We start from the raw sequence: 16,422 nt of genomic DNA on the forward strand, positions 1-16,422 counted from the left end.
AAGGCCCAGCCACCCGGGGCAAAAGCAGCTGCGCAGCCCTCCCGGTGCCCGCCGGGTGCCACACCCCTCCACCTGGCCCCCACCCCTGCCTCTCCTGCAGCCCCCCACCCCTGTCTGCTCCCATTGCACCTGAGGGTGTCTCTGGGGCCCATGCCCCACCCACCCTCAGCCCATGAGGGGCGAGCCCTGAGTGAACCCGGGTAGCCAGCACAACTCCCAGCTCCCGCCAGCTTCTGTCTTTCTTTAGCCTGTCTGGTGTTTTCAAAGATTTTGAGCAATCTCAAAATACTACAGATCTGGAGATTTCACATCTTGAAAAATCAAAACAGAGCTTCAGCTTCCAAATTGGGGCCAGAGTCTCTGCGCAGGTGGACTTTCGGGGGGACTTTAATTCTTACTTAATTAAGTAAGAATTAAAGTGGCATACACCAGCTTCCTGGAAGAGCCCGGGACCCCCAAAGTTAAGCCCCCAGCGTGTGCACCACATCCGGCGGCCTGAGCTTTCTGAGTTGGGTGTGCTTCTGCTTCACTCCGGGCCGGGTCTCTGGGCTGGCCGCCGAGGGGTGTAAAGGGGGTCAGCAAAGTGCGGCCCTCAGCTGTGCATGGAGCCCCCCCATCTCTAGCTTGGGGGCTCCATCTGGGAGGGGTCTCCAAGTGCCCTCCTCCCCCTCAAACACCCCTGGGTGCTTCTACACATGCACTGAGTTGGAACCGCCCGAGCATACTGGTTGCTTGGTCGTGGTGCCATAGTGCATGGCCTGGCACACAGCAAGCACTCAATAAGTGTCTTTCCTATCTGCTGCCACTTGGTGTGCTGAGGGGGTGGCTGGGCTGCAGGTACACAGCTGGCAGAGTAGGTCCAGCCCCACCACCCCCTGTGCCAGGCCCCAAATCTGCGGCCTCACTCCAGGCTGGGTTTTTGAGGTGCAGGGGATCCCCCTCAGTCCTAGACCAGCAGAGCTTACCAAGGCCTGGAAGGTGGGGGAAGGCGGGGCATACTTTCCTGACCCTCTGGGGATTGCTAGCCTGCCCCGCTGGCTCAGACCCCATCCGTGGCAGCAAGGGCAGGGAAACAGCTGCAGTCCCAAAGCATCTCAGGACCCACGGGATCAGCGTGGCTTTTTAAGTGCAATTTTATGGAGATATATTATGTATTCACATACAATATAATCATCCAAAGTGTACAAACAGTAGTTCACAGTAATCATCACATCACTGTGCATTCATCATCACAATCAATTTTGAACATTCATTACTCCAAGAAATAAAAGTAAGAATTAAAGTAAAAGTAACAGTAAAAAGAACACCCCAAATATTCCATACCCTTGCCCCATTATTTGTTTATTTTTTATCCTTAGTTTTTACTCATCTGTCCATACCCTGGATAAAAGGAGCATCACACACAAGGTTTTCACAATCACACAGTCACATTGTAAAAGTTCTATAGTTATACAATCGTCTTCAAGAATCAAGGCTACTGGAACACAGCTCTGCAGTTTCAGGCACTTCCCTCCAGCTCTCCACTACACCATAAACTAAAAAGGGATATCTATATAATGCATAAGAATAACCTCCAGGATAACCTCTCGACTGGGTTTGGAATCTCTCAGTCACGACAGTTTATTTTGTCTCATTTCTCTTGTCCCCCTTTTGGTCAAAGCTTTCTCAGTTCCTTTCTGCCAGGTCCTGCCTCATCCTGGGGTTTCTGTCCCACATTGCCAGGGAGGTTTACACCCCTGGGAGTCATGTCCCATGTAGGGGGGTGGCAGTGAGCTCCCCCAGCAGCGCGACCTGCTCCTGAGTTGGCCAACACCTGGCCTCACTTCCGTGCCTCTCCAGGAGGTGGTAGCCAGACCTCCCGCGGCTCCGTCTCCATTTGCGTTCTAGCGCGTGGGGATGTGGCTTTTCTTGTCATACCGTGGGGTGCATGTGACGGTGCCACGCAGTGTGGAAAGAGTCCACAGGCTCCACATCCCTCACTCGCTTTTACCCCCCATCTCCTCTGAATTCGCCGGCTAACGAGAATGCCAGCTGTGATCAGTAGAGTCCCCACCTCGCTGCCGGAGCCTCTCCCTGGACCGGTGGCCTCTTTCCGCCATCCCCAGCGTGGACACGCTGCCCTGGTTGCTCCTTGGAGGGTGCTAGTTGCTCTGTGTTGGGTGGCAGCAGTTGCTGCCCGCAGCTGGAGGCTGAGTCCCAGGTCTCGGGACCAAGCCTGGCTGGGGAGTGGGGCTGGGATTCTGCCCAGCTCTGCCCTGTCCGAGCTGGGACAAGGGTGCGAAAACCTCCCAGCTCCTCCCTGCATTGTTGCCAGCCGTGCCCCACCCCTGCCTCTAGAAGCATCCGAAGCTGGGGACGTTTCCTGGGTGGGTGGAGAGGGTGTTGTGATTTGTGGGTTGGCACTGCTCTCATGGAAGTGTGTTTGTGTGTGTGTGTGAGTGACTGAAATGTATCCCGGCTTCTCTGAGGTGGAGAAAGGCCGAGGGCCACTGAGGCCAGATGCTCGTTTACACTGCGTGCATGTGGGAAACCCACGGATTCAGAATTGCCTTTGCACTCCTCCCCAGCCGGGAGATGCCCAGCCCCTGCCACCCCCGTTATGGCCCAGTGGGGCAGCAGAACCCACATACACCACCACGGGGTGCACTGTTCCGCATGCGGTGGGGCGGGGACAGGGCTGTGGGCAGGTGCTCCTCACCCAGGTATCCCACCAGGAGGGACCCCCAGCCCATCCGCTGCGTCAGGTCCGGGAGGCCAGCCTGGGACCCGCCGCTGGGGCTGGGCAGACCTGGGCCCTTCATCTACCAAACCACCCCCAAGACCTGAGATTCGGGGATCCCGTGGACCCCAAGAAGCACCTTCAAAGTGGGCCTTTCCGGTGGTCCGCAGCTGCAAAGCCTTTGCTTTCTCCCGCAGCCCGGCCAATGGGGGCCGCACCTGCTCCGGCCTGGCCTACGACTTCCAGCTCTGCAACTCGCAGGGCTGCCCTGACCCCCAGGCGGACTTCCGCGAGGAGCAGTGCCGACAGTGGGACCTGTACTTCGAGCACGGGGACAGCCAGCACCACTGGCTGCCCCATGAGCACCGGGACGGTGAGCCCGCTGGGGCGGGCTGGCGGATGTGCGCCCCCTTTCCGTGCCTCCTGACTGCCCTAGCTGGATGGGCACTGGGGACACTGCCGGGGCTCAGGGCTCATGGCTTGCAGCAGGGCTGCAGGCTCGAAGGAGCCAGGGAGCTGGGACTGGCCAAGGAGGCAGGTGCGAGGGAGCCAGGCTGGGGGCTGAATGGATGCCCAGGTGCCCTTCAGGTGGACGAGATCAGCGCTGTGCCATCCGCCGGGGTCTTAGCTTGTCAGGGATGGTATGACAAATACCACAGATGGGTGACTGCTTTAGTTTGTCAGTGCTGCTGGAATGTCGGGTCGGCTTTCGCAACAGGCATTTATTACATTACAAGTTTCTAAGGCCATAAAAATGTCCAAACAAAGGCATCTAGGGAAAGATACCTTGACTCGAGAAAGGCCGCTGGTTCCAGAACCCTTCTGTCAGCTGGGAGGGCTCGTGGCTGGTTCTCTGGTCCTTTGGTTTCTGGTTTCAAGCAGCTTGCCCGGTGGTATTTTCTTTCCGCATCTCCAAATGTCTGGGTCTCCTGTTGGCTCTGAAGTTCTTTCCAAAATGGTTCCCTCTTAAAGGACTCCAGTAAGTGGATTAAGACCCCCGTGAATGGGTAGAGACACATCTCCAAGGAAACCTTCTAATTGAAAGGCCCCCCATGGAGACAACTTCATCAGAAAGTACCACCCTAAACAATAGGTCTGCCCCCACAAGATTGAATTGGGAAAAAGTGGCATATCTGGGGTCTATAGCAGCTTCAGAGCAGCACCACTGGGTTAGAATTTATTGGATTTTACTGTCTTGCTGTTTTGGAGGTGAGAAGTTCACGTCAGTGTGCAGGCAAAGCCACGCTCGCTCCAATGTCTGCTGCATCCTGACAATGGCAATCCTCCATCCCCTGGCACTCTCTCTCTCTCTCTCTCTCACTCTTGCTCTTTCTCACTCTCTCTGGCTTTTTCTTGAGTGTCGTTTCCTTTGCTTGTAAAGACTTCAGCCACATGGGATTAAGACCCCCTCACCTTCAGGGTGGCCTCACCTTGACCATGACATCTTCGGAGGTCCTGTTTGTGATCAGGTCCACCCCCCAGGTCCAGGAGTGAGGCCTGGGCATGCCTTTTGGGAGGACCAGGATTCAGTCCCCAACAGGCAGGTTCAGCCGGGCGGAGCTGAAAGCAGCGGGGCCGAGCCCTGTCAAGCAACCAGGTCCCCTCTGGCTTTCGAGCCTGTGAGCCAGGACTCTCGGTTGTGTCAGGAAGCACAACTCAAGCAGGTTTAAGCATTGAAAGGCATCTGTTGTTCCTGGGGTTGAAAAGTGAGATAGCTTCAGGCACGGCTGGAGCCAGGTACTTGTGACATTTTTCAGGAGCTTCATTCTGCTTCTCTCCACTCCGGTTTCCTCTCTGTCATTCTCTCTTCTGCTGCCTTGGCATCTGGCACCTAACACCTTATGAGCCTGGAAACCTCAGGACAAAGAAACCTTCCCCCCTCCCAGTGCTTCCAGCTCCTGTGGGGTCCGTGCTCTCTGAGATTTAACCAGTGTTGCCCGGGGATGGGGGACGGCCTGGCTCTCCTGGAGCCAGAGGGGAAAGGGGCTTGGTTTGAGCACATGAGCCGAGAGCAGGAGAAGAGTGGCTCCTCACAGAGAAGTGAGGGTGCTAAGAGTCGAGGAAGGGCAAGGGTGATTGTCCACTGCTCTTACGAATGGCAACCTGTCCCCGAGATTCCAGAATTCCATCGGAACAGCCGCCCACGGCACTCTTGTGCTGGAGGCTACTGGGCCAGCTGTGCATAGGTGACCACCCTCCTCCTCATGGCCGACCAAGCCTGTCCACAGAGCAGGACCAAGGGACTCCTACAAGCTGACACCTGGGAGGACCAGCCTGTGTATTTCCCCACTCACATGGAGGGGCTGGGCTGTCACAGCCCAGAGCCCCGGCACCTCCCCGAGGCCACAGAAGCAGTAGGGTGGGGTGAGAGAGAGAGAGGGGAGAATGACAGTTTGTGCTGGTTAAAAAGTGCTGGTACTTGTGACATTTTTCCAGTCTCAATTCTAAGTGCTGCCATGTGTTAACTCTCAGGAACCCTAAGGGGAAGGCAAGCCAGTCTGCTTATTTACAGATGGGGAAACTGAGGCACAAGCATATTAAGTACACTCCCAAGGGCACCCCTCTGCAGTGGGGGTGCCAGGGGTCTCATGCCACTGAGTGAGCAGAGAGGGAGCTAGGAAATAAGTACTCTAACCCGCACACTCACCACACCTCTGCTTCCATTTCTCTCTCCACCTGTAGAGTAAAAGCCGTTGCTTGATGCCAATAATACTGATTCTGGTCTGTTTCAATTTGCTAACACTGCCAGAACGCAATATACCAGAAATTAGATAGACTTTTCCCATGGGGATTTCTTAGGTTACAACTTCACAGTTCTAATGCCCAAATTAAGGCACCCAGAGAAGGATGCCTTGGCGCTGAGGGAGGGCCGCTGTCGCGTGGGAAGGCACGTGGAGATGCTGCTGGCCCTGCTCTCCTGGGTGGGTTTCAGTGGCTGTCCCCAAAACCTCTGGCAGCTTCTCTCTAAACTCTGGGCCTTTATTGTCTCTAATCCCCTCAGAAAGGACTTCAGCAAAGGTTTAAGACCCACCTTGAGTGGGCTAGGTCACATCTCCATGGAAACCACCTAAGGGAAAGGGCCCCCCCATGGCAGGTCTGTGCGCAGGAAGGGCTGAGAGCCGGCTTTCCTGGGGCACCCCAGCTCCAGGCCAGCACAGGGGGGAACCGTGGCCCAGCACTTGATTGCCTCTAGGATGATGCCGAGCAGGGAGGTGCCGCGACCCGAGGACGGATCAGGAGGGGCCTGGCCCCCTGGGGCTCTCGGAGAAGGGTTCCTTGGAAGTCAGGGACAGCCACCCTCATCCCGGAGCGCGTCCGGGGCTCCCGCTGCCGCCCTGCCTAGGGGCGCTAGCACGGGGGTCCCGGGCCCTGGAGCCCCAGAAGCGCGGAGGGCAGCCGGGCGGGGGCACAAGTGGGCCCTGAGACCCTCCTGGGAGGACACTCGGCCGACGTGGGGAGCCACGCGAGGCGCCTCAGCACCCCGTTCTCCGCCCGCAGCTAAGGAGCGGTGCCACCTGTACTGCAAGTCCCGGGAGACGGGCGAGGTGGTGTCCATGCGGCGCATGGTGCACGACGGGACGCGCTGCTCTTACAAAGACGCCTTCAGCCTCTGCGTGCGCGGAGACTGCGCGGTAAGGGGCCTCGGGGCGGGGCGCGCAGGGGTCTGGGGCCTGGGCGGACCCCACGCAGCCCACGTGGGGAGCCCCTCCCGCCAGGGGTCCGAGGTGCGTGGGCAAAGCCGCCCCCACCAACAGCCAGCTGAGCTGCCAGGCCACGAGGCGTTTTTTTGGGGGGGTGGGGGGGGGGTGGGCAGGGGTGTTTAGAATAGATGAAATATTTGTTAATTCATTTATACCCTATAAAAACAGGACTGTAGCTTTCGAACAACTGGGGGATACATGCGGACATACATATGACCATAGCGCAAAGGAGACGGAAAGATTAAAAACATAAGAGAGAAGGGCAATCAGGGTTAATATGTCAGTTATAACAAGCCACGTGAGCGTGCAACGCTTGTTTCAAAATAACGGAATCCTGCATCAAAATATAATACCCGAGCGGATGCTACAAACTAGAAAATATCAAGACACAATGATTTAGGAAGGTTCAGAGTAAAATGGTAGTAAAAGATCTACCAGGCAAACACAACAGAGAAAGGAAAGGAGGAGGGGAGGCGAGGAGGCGGCAGGAGGAGAAAGAGGAGGAGAGGAGAGTGAGAAGGACAGGAGGAGGGGACAGGAGAGGCAGGAATCAGGAGAGAATTTAAGAATTCAACAAGGCCAACAGGTCCCTTTGTTTTAAGAAAAAGCCCTGCCCACTGCTCCATCCAGGAATAGCCCGCCATCACCAGGTCGTTTAAAACCAGCAGAAACAAGGAGAAGCTGAGAAAAGCGTAGCGTACTTCCTGACTCTGGTAACCCATCGATAGAATTTCATGGCAAATTGGAACTGAGGAAAGAAATGTCTTGGAAACGCACCCCTTCCGTGATGACCCATCATTGCTGGCACCCGCGATCTGTGCCTGCAGCCCCTGCGGGTTGCTGGCGTGGCGTCCTGCTCGGGGATGAGTGGCCATCCCTGCACCACACGGTCACTGGCCCCGTGGTCCTTTTGGGCTCTAAGAAGTTTCGAGCCAGTAGAAGAATCCTGGGCTCCCGGGGCCTGGGGTTAAAGCTGGGATTCACTTCCCCCTAATTCAGCCGCAGAGCACCAGGCCTAAGTCATGTCTCCTGAAGGGCAGTGGGCATTTGCACAGGGTGCGTCCTTTGCAGCCAGGTGAGTTGTTCACCTGGCCTGGCTCAGTCACGCCACCGGGCAGCTGCCCAGACAGGGACCATCTCCTGGCTGGCAGGCAAGCCCCTTTTATCAGCTGCACCCTGATTTCAGAAATACTAGCAGATGGTGAAACATGCGCATCTTAGAGTCGAGGGAAACCAGTAACAGGCAATTTGAAGCCATCTCAAGGTTTGAGACATGCAGTAGTTAGTTTACTCTGCAAGCTCTGAACAAACCCTGTGAGAGGACCCGTTTTAGAGCGCAGCCTCTTCCTTCCCTTTCCCTTTGTCCGATGCCCCCCTTCCACCCTGGGCTTCACCTGGCACGTCTGCGGTTGGCAAACTGGCTGCAGCCCTTTTAGAAAGAGTGTAGGAGTCGGGGAGGGGTGATTCTCAGGGAGCTCAGGTGCCCTCATGTGGGTTTGGTTCTGTCCAGGCCTCCGCCTTGGATGCTGCCTCCCTGTCTGACACCCTATAAACGCCCCGTGTCTGCAGCTCCAGGACCTTCCACTCCCGTTTACTCAGGCTGGGGCTGGGGCAGCTGTCCCCACATCTGGGGCAGTGTGCCACTCTTACGTAAAATGGGGGCCTTCCCCCCACGCCAGCATGTTTCTTATTGATAGTTTTGTACCTTTCTTGCTTCTTAAAAATGATTCCTAAGGCTTGTGGTAAAAATACCCAGTTGACAAAAACAGAAATTGCTGATGTGCATCCATTCATTCCAAAGTGACAGGCTCACTTAGCTGACATGAACCCCCCCAGAGCCCCCTCCGTGTCCGGAACCCTTTGCTCTCCAAGCCCCCAGTCAGACAATGGCAAAAATCATAGAGCTCGGGCGGAGGAAGCGAGTGTCTCCCAGAGATGGCAGTGAATGCACTTTCAAGGGAGCGTTGGCTCCGAGCTTCCCGGCAGCCAGGGCCAAGAGGGAAAGCAATGCTATTGCGGGGCCAGCAGAAGGGAGGAGGAGACGTAGCCTTTCTCTGCTGAGCTCTGGGAGGAAGCCGTGTGAGCACTGAAGCGACTCTCACTGCCTCCAGCCCAGACACACTAAAGAGGACGTTGCATTCCTTGGGGGCAAAGAGAGAGATGGGGGTCTGAGCCTTCGGGGGGCCTTCCCTTGGGGGCTGAGCTGTGTGGAAGCCACAAGAGGGGCACAGACCACAGGACAGAAGTGCTCATTTAGAGGCCGGAGCTGCCATGCTGGGCTGAGGCCCTCTTTGGGCCGTGCCCAGCTCTCGAGGGCCCCCCCTTTGCAGACGAGCGACCAAGGCGCCGTGAGGCCAGGGTCTGCCCGGGTGCATGCAGCTCGCATCCCAGAGCATGGCGACGGGAGCAGGGAAGCGCGCTGAGCATGCGGGAGGGAGCGGGTGCGACCTCGGGCCTCGGCACCTGCCTGCCCTTCCCTGCAGAAGGTGGGCTGCGACGGGGTGATCGGCTCCAGCAAGCAGGAGGACAAGTGTGGTGTGTGCGGAGGGGACAACGCCCACTGCAAAGTGGTCAAGGGGACTTTCACGCGCTTGCCCAAGAAGCAAGGTGAGTCCCTGCCCTCCCGCGGCCCAGGTGGCCAAGGCGTCCTTCCCACCACTGGGTCCAAACCCTTCCGGAAAGGGCAGCGGGCGGGTGGGACGGGAGCGTGACAGGACCAGCGCGGAGGAGGCTGTGCCTTCCAGCAGGGCCACCCCTGCCCCAGCTCTCCGGGGCCTCTCTGCTCGTTGTTTCCTTCTGCCCGCCTGGCTGGTCTGAGACTCCAGGGCCCGGGATGGGCCTGGGGAGGTCGGGGTCCCGGGCCCAGTGAGTTCTGGGTGGGCCTCGGTCCTCCGGGGTGGGAAGGGGTCCTGCAGCAGGTCACTGGGCCTCAGTGCGTCCCCCCTGAAAAGGGGAGAGACCCCTGTGATTGACCTGTTTTAGGGGAGGGCTTGGGGGCCTTTGAAGCAGGCTTGGAGCTGACCCTTGCAGCTGCCTCAGGAGAGCAGGGGGCGCAGGGGGTGCAGAGGGCAGGCTAGAGGCCCGGGAAGCATCTGGGGTCTGACCGTGAAGACAACAGAAGGGAGGGGAGGGGCTGCACACAGCTGCTGGGTCTCCCTGTGAGGGGGGCCGCCTGGCCTGGCCGCCTTCCATCCGCTTCGTCCTTGGTCGGGATGCAGGTCACGTCAAGATGTTCGAGATCCCGGCAGGAGCCCGGCACCTGCTCATCCAGGAGACCGACGCCTCCCGCCACCACCTGGGTGAGTCCTGGGGTGGGCAGGTGTCAGGCTGAGCCGCGACGGGATGGGCCGTGGACACAGGTGGCCTGTCCGTGGGGTGACCTCAGGCCCGTGCCTATGGCCATGCTGTGGTGGCAGCGCGTCCCTCCTCAGCGTCGCCGCTGGAACCACTTTTGGGCGCGCGGGCCGGCATGTCCACCACGGCCACGAGGTTGTGCGGCCACCATGAGGCTCGTCACCCAAAGCCATCGGCGCCTGAGACCCCAAGCTGGCCGGCTGGACCCCAACCCCCTGCCCACGCTCTGCATGGGTCTGCCTATTCCAGAAATTTCTCGTGCCTCCTACAGGACTTGTCCTTTTGTGTCCGGCTTATTTCACTCAACACGGGTGGCCACAGGCATCTGAGCTCCTGCCCGTACTCACTTTCCTTCCACGCTCACCTCAGGACGACACTTTCCATCCCACGCTTGGGAGAGAACCAGGGTGCCTGTCGTAGACAGGCCAGACTACGGACACCCCTCCCAGATAAACGAAAGGCCCTTCTCCGTCCTCAGCCCGAGTCTGAAGTCCACTCGCCCTGCTGAAACGGGAGCAGGCCCCAGAGGGGGATAAAAACCTGCCGGAACCCAACAGGCTTCCTTCGTGCCACCCCGGGGAATTCCAGGAAGAGGGGCCACGCTGGTTTTCCCGCCCCGTCCCCAGCCATCCCGTGGCCCACCCAGGGGGCTCTGTGCAGCCTCGCTGGAGGCCCTGGTTGGGGGGTCAAGGCCGCGGCTGCAGTTACGGGTGGGGTGACCCACTGCGTGGGAAGCTCCTGCCATCCCATGAGTTGCCAGGGCTCTGGGTGGCCATGGGCAGTGGGTTCTCAGCACCCCAGGAAACCCCCCCCCCACCCCCAGCGGCTCCATGGCTGGGCAGGGAGAGCCGGGGTGTCCAGTGGATGCCCAGGTGGGCTGCAGCAGGATCCTGACATCTGCCGGGGGGACGCCCAGAGGCGCCCAGTGCCTGGTGGGAACGGGCTCAGGGAGAGGCCAGCGAGCCGCTGTCGGGTTTTCCAGGGAGCCCTTAACAAGCTGGTCCCGGCGGGTGGTTTATGCGCCCCCATTCTGGAGACCGAGCGGCTGGCAGGGCTGCCCCGTGGAGGCTGTAGGGACAAGCCCTCCTGATCTCTTCTCCGAGCTCGCGTCTTCCCGCACTCCCTGGCCTGGCCTGGCTCTCTGCTTTCACGAGACCATCTTCTTCCCTCTGTCTGTCTGTCTGGCGCGTCACTGCATTGGATCGGGAGGGCGGCCTGTTAACGAATTCCACCCGAGCCCACCCTGTTTCCAAATAAGGCCGCACACTGGAGTCTCGGACCTCCGTGTACCTGTCAGGAGGGGACACAGTTCACCTCTCCATCCAGGGAGATGTTTGGCTGTCAGCAGAGGGAGGGGCCTGCCGGAGGCGGTCGGGGGAGGGGCCTGCCCTGGGTGACCCGAGCGGGGTGCGGACCCCCTTCTGCCGTTCTCAGCCGTCAAGAACCTGGAGACGGGGAAGTTTATTTTAAATGAGGAGAACGCCGTGACTCCTAACCCCAAATCCTTCATTGCCATGGGCGTGGAGTGGGAGCATCGCGACGAGGACGGCCGGGACACGCTGCAAACCATGGGGCCGCTGCGCGCCACCATCGCCGTGCTGGTGAGCGGGGCCGCCGGGCAGAGCGTGGCGCCCTCGGGAAGCCCCCCGCGCCCTCGGGAAGCCCCCCGCGCCCTCGGGAAGCCCCCCACGCCCTCGGGAAGCCCCCCGCGCCCTTGGGAAGCTCCCCCACGCCCCTGCGGCCTCTGCAGCCCGTGCGCCTCCCGCTCGACCGCGGGCCCCACCCAACCTGTGGCACGGAACTAGGAACTGGGGTGCCGGCTTTCCCTCCACTCCCGCGACTCGGGCAGACTCTCCCCTCGAGGGACCCGTTTTCCCCACCCTGAGCCACGCTGCCTCTTGGCTGTGGTCTCCGCTCTCCAGTTTAAACCCGCGGAGCTTAGCGGGGCAGCCGCAGCGAGGCATTTTACTTCCTTCGGGGAGACGTTAGACGGGGCGGGTAGGACAGGCCCTTTCCCAGCCCGCCGCCCTGCGCACTCCTGGCTTCCCGGGAGCCCCCCGCCCACCTGCCCGGGCGCCTTTGTGGGGAGCTTGTTCCCGACCCTCTCCCGGCCCCAGAGCGGGCGCCCTCGCTCACAGCCACGGGGCCTGGGGGCAGGTCATCCCACAGGGGGCTGCGCGCATGGCGCTGACCTACAAGTACATGATCCACGAGGACTCGCTCAACGTGGACGGCAACAACGTGCTGGAAGAAGACGCCGTGGCCTACGAGTGGGCGCTCAAGAAGTGGTCGCCCTGCTCCAGGCCCTGTGGAGGAGGTGACAGCTGCCCCCGGGGCAGGCGCCGGGTGGCCAGGGGCTGGTGGGCAGCAGCCTGGGGGAGGCAGCGACGGGGAGCCAGTGGGCCGGCGACTGGGGTCCAGGGAGCCTGAGGCTGCAGGGTCTGGGGGCGTTGGGGGGGGACAGGCCCCGGGGCTGCCACTGCCCAGGCCCCTCGGACCGTCCTTCCAGGACACCCTCTCAGCTTTCTTGGGGCGAGTGGGGTGCCGGCAGTCTCGGGTAACCTGAACCTCACAGAGGTTGTGCTTGGGGCATAAACATAGGGGGGGTCCCCACCGGGTTAGTACAGTGGTGCCCCCACCCCAGAGACTGAGCGAGGCAAGCTGGGGAGAAGACAGCTGAGCCTCTGGGAGCAGGTGCCTGGGACAGATCCCCCCTCTCCCCACCCCAGATACCATGCGGGGCTTCCTGAGGGTTTCCTCTCTGCAGAGAGAAGGCCCATCCTCCAGCTCGGACCTCAGAGAACAGCACCCCTGCTTCCCGCATGCCTTTGGGGTGCCTTGCCCCTCCCCCATGCACCCTACATTGATCTTGTGACATGCCCTGCTGATTCTCCCCCCGTGTGCCCCACATTGACCTTGCCGGCATGCTCTGCGAATTCTCCCCCCTGTGCGCCCCACGTTGACCTCATGACACGCCCTGCTGATTTCTCCCCCCGTGCACCCCACGTTGACCTCGTGACACACCCTGCTGATTCTCCCCCACCCCGTGTGCCCTATGTTGACCTCATGACACGCCCTGCTGATTCTCCCCGTGCACCCCACGTTGACCTCGTGACACACCCTGCTGATTCTCCCCCACCCCGTGTGCCCTGCGTTGACCTCATGACATGCCCTGCTGATTCTCCCCGTGCACCCCCGGCACTGCCTAGTTCTCCCTCTCTTGCCCAACACCCCCAGTATTCTCTTAAATGGCCACATCAAGCCATATCTCTCCCGGGCGTCCGCATCTCCAGGGGCTCGCTCTGCTCTTGGGAGAATTACTCAGATCCTCCTCGTGGCCGTTTGCTGACCTGGCCGGCTGCTTCTCGTTACCCTCCAGCCTCTGCTTCCCCTGTGAGCCTGCCCTGCTCCCTCCGCAGCCCCTTCCACCTCCTTTCCACCGCTGTGTGGAGATTCTGCACGTGCCCTGTAGGGGGTTAGCTGCAGCCTAGGCCTCTAGCCACCAGAAGCCAGTGCACTCGTTTGTTAAGCTGCCAGAATGCAGTATACCAGAAATGGAATGGCTTTTATAAAGGGAATTTATTAAGTTACAAGTTTGCAGTTCTAAGGCCATAAAAATATCCAAACTAAGGCATCCAGGGAAAGACCTTGACTCAAGAAAGGCCCATGGGTCTGGTATGCCTCTGTCAGCTGGGAAGGCTCGTGGCGACGTCTGCTGGGGTCTTTGGCTTCGGGTTTCAAACAGCTTCCTTTCTGCAGCTCGGCATGTCTCCGGCCATGTGGGCTCTGTCACTTCAGCTCTCCGAGCATCTGCATTGGCTCTGAGCTTTCTCCAGAATGTCTCTCCTTTTAAAGGACTCCTGTATTCTAATCAAGACGCACCTGGAATGGGTGGAGTCACACCTCCCTCTAATCAAATGTCACACCCACAATTGGGCATGTCACATCTCCGTGGAGATAATCTAATCAAAAGTTTCCACCTACAGTAACAGTACTGAATCAGATTGAAACATATGGCTGCCCCCAAGATTGGCTCAGAATTAAAACATGGCTTTTCTGGGGAACATAACAGTTTCAAACCAGCACAGCCAGTGACATATCCATCCCAAGCTTGTGGTCACCGAAAATATCCCCATGTGGCCAGATGTCCCCTGGGAGCAAAACCGCTCTGGTCGACGCCCACGAACGGCTACGGGCACGGGCGGAAGGGACTGCTCGTCTCTGGTCCCCGGGGAGGAGCCACCGCCCCCTGGGAAACACACACGGCCCCGCAGCTCCCCCTGGGGCCTGGCGCCCCGACTGAGCCCCCGTGGCCGTCTTCCTGCAGGCTCCCAGTTCACCAAGTACGGCTGCCGTCGGAAGCCAGACCAAAAGATGGTGCACCGCAGCTTCTGCGCCGCCCTCGAGAAGCCCAAAGCCATCCGCCGCGCCTGCAACGCGCAGGAGTGCTCGCAGCCCGTGTGAGTGCCCCGCGGTGCCCAGGTCAGGGATGGGGTCCCACAGTGTGGGCGAAGGTGGCCGCCCCAGCGCCTCCAGGGAGGCAGGTGCCGGGACCGAAGCCCGAGTGCCCTGGGCTGTTTTTCTGTCCCTGTTTTTCTTTCTGGGACACCCCCCAGCCTCGGGCACCAGCAGTGTGCATTTTAGAACTTGGGGCGACGGCGGTGCTCAGCGCCGAGGCTCGGGGTGCAGGGCTGGCTTTCAGTCCCGTGCTGGAGCTTCCGCAGCATCCCGTGCGTTTCTGGGTCTGGGGCCCTGGGTGGGGAAGCCACGATGCTACGGAGGCTGCTTCTGCTCTGGCCCCCAGGCCTGACGGACGTGCTGCCCCTGCAGGTGGGTCACAGGCGAGTGGGAACCATGCAGCCAGAGCTGCGGGCGGACGGGCTCGCAGGCACGCGTGGTGCGCTGCATCCAGGCGCTGCACGACAACACCAACCGCTCCATGCACAGCAAGTACTGCAATGACGCCCGCCCCGAGGGCCGCCGCGCCTGCAACCGTGAGCTCTGCCCCGGGCAATGGCGGATGGGGCCCTGGTCCCAGGTAAGCAGGCTCCTTGGCCCTAACCTTTGGCTCCCCTTCCCAGCTTGGGGGGAACGAGGAGGCCAGAGGGCATGTGGGCTTGGACGGGGGTGTTTTGGGATGCTCCAGAGAAACAGAACCAACAGGATATATGTAAAGAAATGTAAGGATCAGGCATCGGCTCACGTATCTGTGAGAGCTGGCAAGCACGAGCTCCTCAGGACAGGCTGCAAGGTTTACTGGGAACTCCGGTACAGGTGATGCTGGAGTCCTCGGACCAAATTCCCCAGGGGAACCTTGTTGACTGAAAATTCTGGCAAGAGCCAGAGGCAGAAATTCTTCCTAGCTCAAACCCTCAGTTCTGGCTTTTATACATACAACTAATTGGATGAGGAAATGATCCTCGTTGCTGAAGGCAAATGCCTTTGATGATTGTAGATGCAATCAACTGATTGTAGATGCAAATCCCATCTAAGGAAATGAAACCCTTACAGAACCCAGCAGGCCAGTGTTTCACCAAACAATAGGAAACCATAATTTAACCAAGTCAACATACGAAATTGACCATCACAGGTCAGGAAAGCCAGTAAGCTTGCAAGAGGGGAAATGAGCAAAGCAGGACTTGGACCTGGGCTAAAAAGAGTAGTTAGGATGGATTGAGGGACTAAAGGGGCAGTTACCGGGGCAAGGGCTTAGTGACAGTCAAGACCAGGCCAGAGCTGACATCTGGCTCAGAGGTTGACGGCTCTCAGGTCCAATGATTCGCTAGAGAGACTTCGAAGTTGTTAGACTCACGGTTTTGGTTTATTATAGCAGGACACAGGGTAGGATCAGAAAAGGAAAAGGCTCAAAGGGTCCAGAGGAAGGTCCCAGGGAAACCAGGCCCTAGTTTCCAAGGCCCCTCGAAGGGCAGGCTCAAGGGGCCTGCTTCTTTCCTCTAGGAATGGAGTGTGGCACTTGTAAAGTCTGCAGAGAGGGGAGGCTCAGCGAGCCTGGTGTCCGGCACAAATAGCTCGGCCACTGCAGCCCCCGTCAGACAGAGCCGGTGTTCACCGTGAATCGCCATTATAAACCTTTCCAACTTGGCCCAGCACGGCTGTGTGAAAACACTCTTATCAGAAAGAACATTCCAAGAGCTCAATTCCCAGGGCCCTCTGTGAAAACAGACTTTTCCTGAGAGAGTGCAGGGTTAGAGGGGACCAGCCTGCTGAGTTAACCCTTTCTTGCACATGTGGTGAGGAGCGAGTCTGTGCTGGGTTGGGCTGCGGGGTGAGCTGTCCTGGGGTTGGGAACGGCTGCTCCTTGGGTCCCTCCGTGGTGTGACAAGGCAGAGAGCCTGCAGGGGCTGGAGCCACCTGGGGCCCTGGGTGCCACCTGCCAGGGAAGGGGAGGCGCGTCCCATTCACAGGCGGAGAGGGACCATGTCCCGCACACCCTCCTCTGCCTGGCAGTGCTCTGTCACCTGCGGCAATGGCACTCAGGACCGGCCAGTTCTCTGCCGAACAAAGGACGACAGCTTCGGGGTCTGCCAGGAGGAACGGCCTCAGACGGCGAGAGTCTGCAGGCTGAGCCCTTGTCCCGGTAAGCTCTCGCAGCTCGGGGGGAGGGTCGCTGCTGGCATGGCTCAGGAA

At 59.4% G+C, this 16,422-nt stretch overlaps 1 protein-coding gene across 1 annotated transcript in view; it reads left to right on the plus strand.

The window, feature by feature from the left end:
* Positions 1 to 16,422, plus strand: part of ADAMTS2 (ADAM metallopeptidase with thrombospondin type 1 motif 2) — a 208,832-nt gene that overhangs the window by 177,713 nt on the left and 14,697 nt on the right. Inside the window, exons 13-21 of the mRNA XM_077138156.1 lie at positions 2,917 to 3,092; positions 6,218 to 6,351; positions 8,904 to 9,027; positions 9,639 to 9,719; positions 11,209 to 11,375; positions 11,932 to 12,091; positions 14,102 to 14,234; positions 14,605 to 14,812; positions 16,243 to 16,372. Coding sequence (XP_076994271.1) covers positions 2,917 to 3,092; positions 6,218 to 6,351; positions 8,904 to 9,027; positions 9,639 to 9,719; positions 11,209 to 11,375; positions 11,932 to 12,091; positions 14,102 to 14,234; positions 14,605 to 14,812; positions 16,243 to 16,372 — 1,313 coding nt within the window. The remainder of the gene's footprint in view (positions 1 to 2,916; positions 3,093 to 6,217; positions 6,352 to 8,903; positions 9,028 to 9,638; positions 9,720 to 11,208; positions 11,376 to 11,931; positions 12,092 to 14,101; positions 14,235 to 14,604; positions 14,813 to 16,242; positions 16,373 to 16,422) is intronic.

This window comes from Tamandua tetradactyla, chromosome 20 (assembly GCF_023851605.1).
Source record: "Tamandua tetradactyla isolate mTamTet1 chromosome 20, mTamTet1.pri, whole genome shotgun sequence".
Classification (NCBI taxonomy): domain Eukaryota; kingdom Metazoa; phylum Chordata; class Mammalia; order Pilosa; family Myrmecophagidae; genus Tamandua; species Tamandua tetradactyla.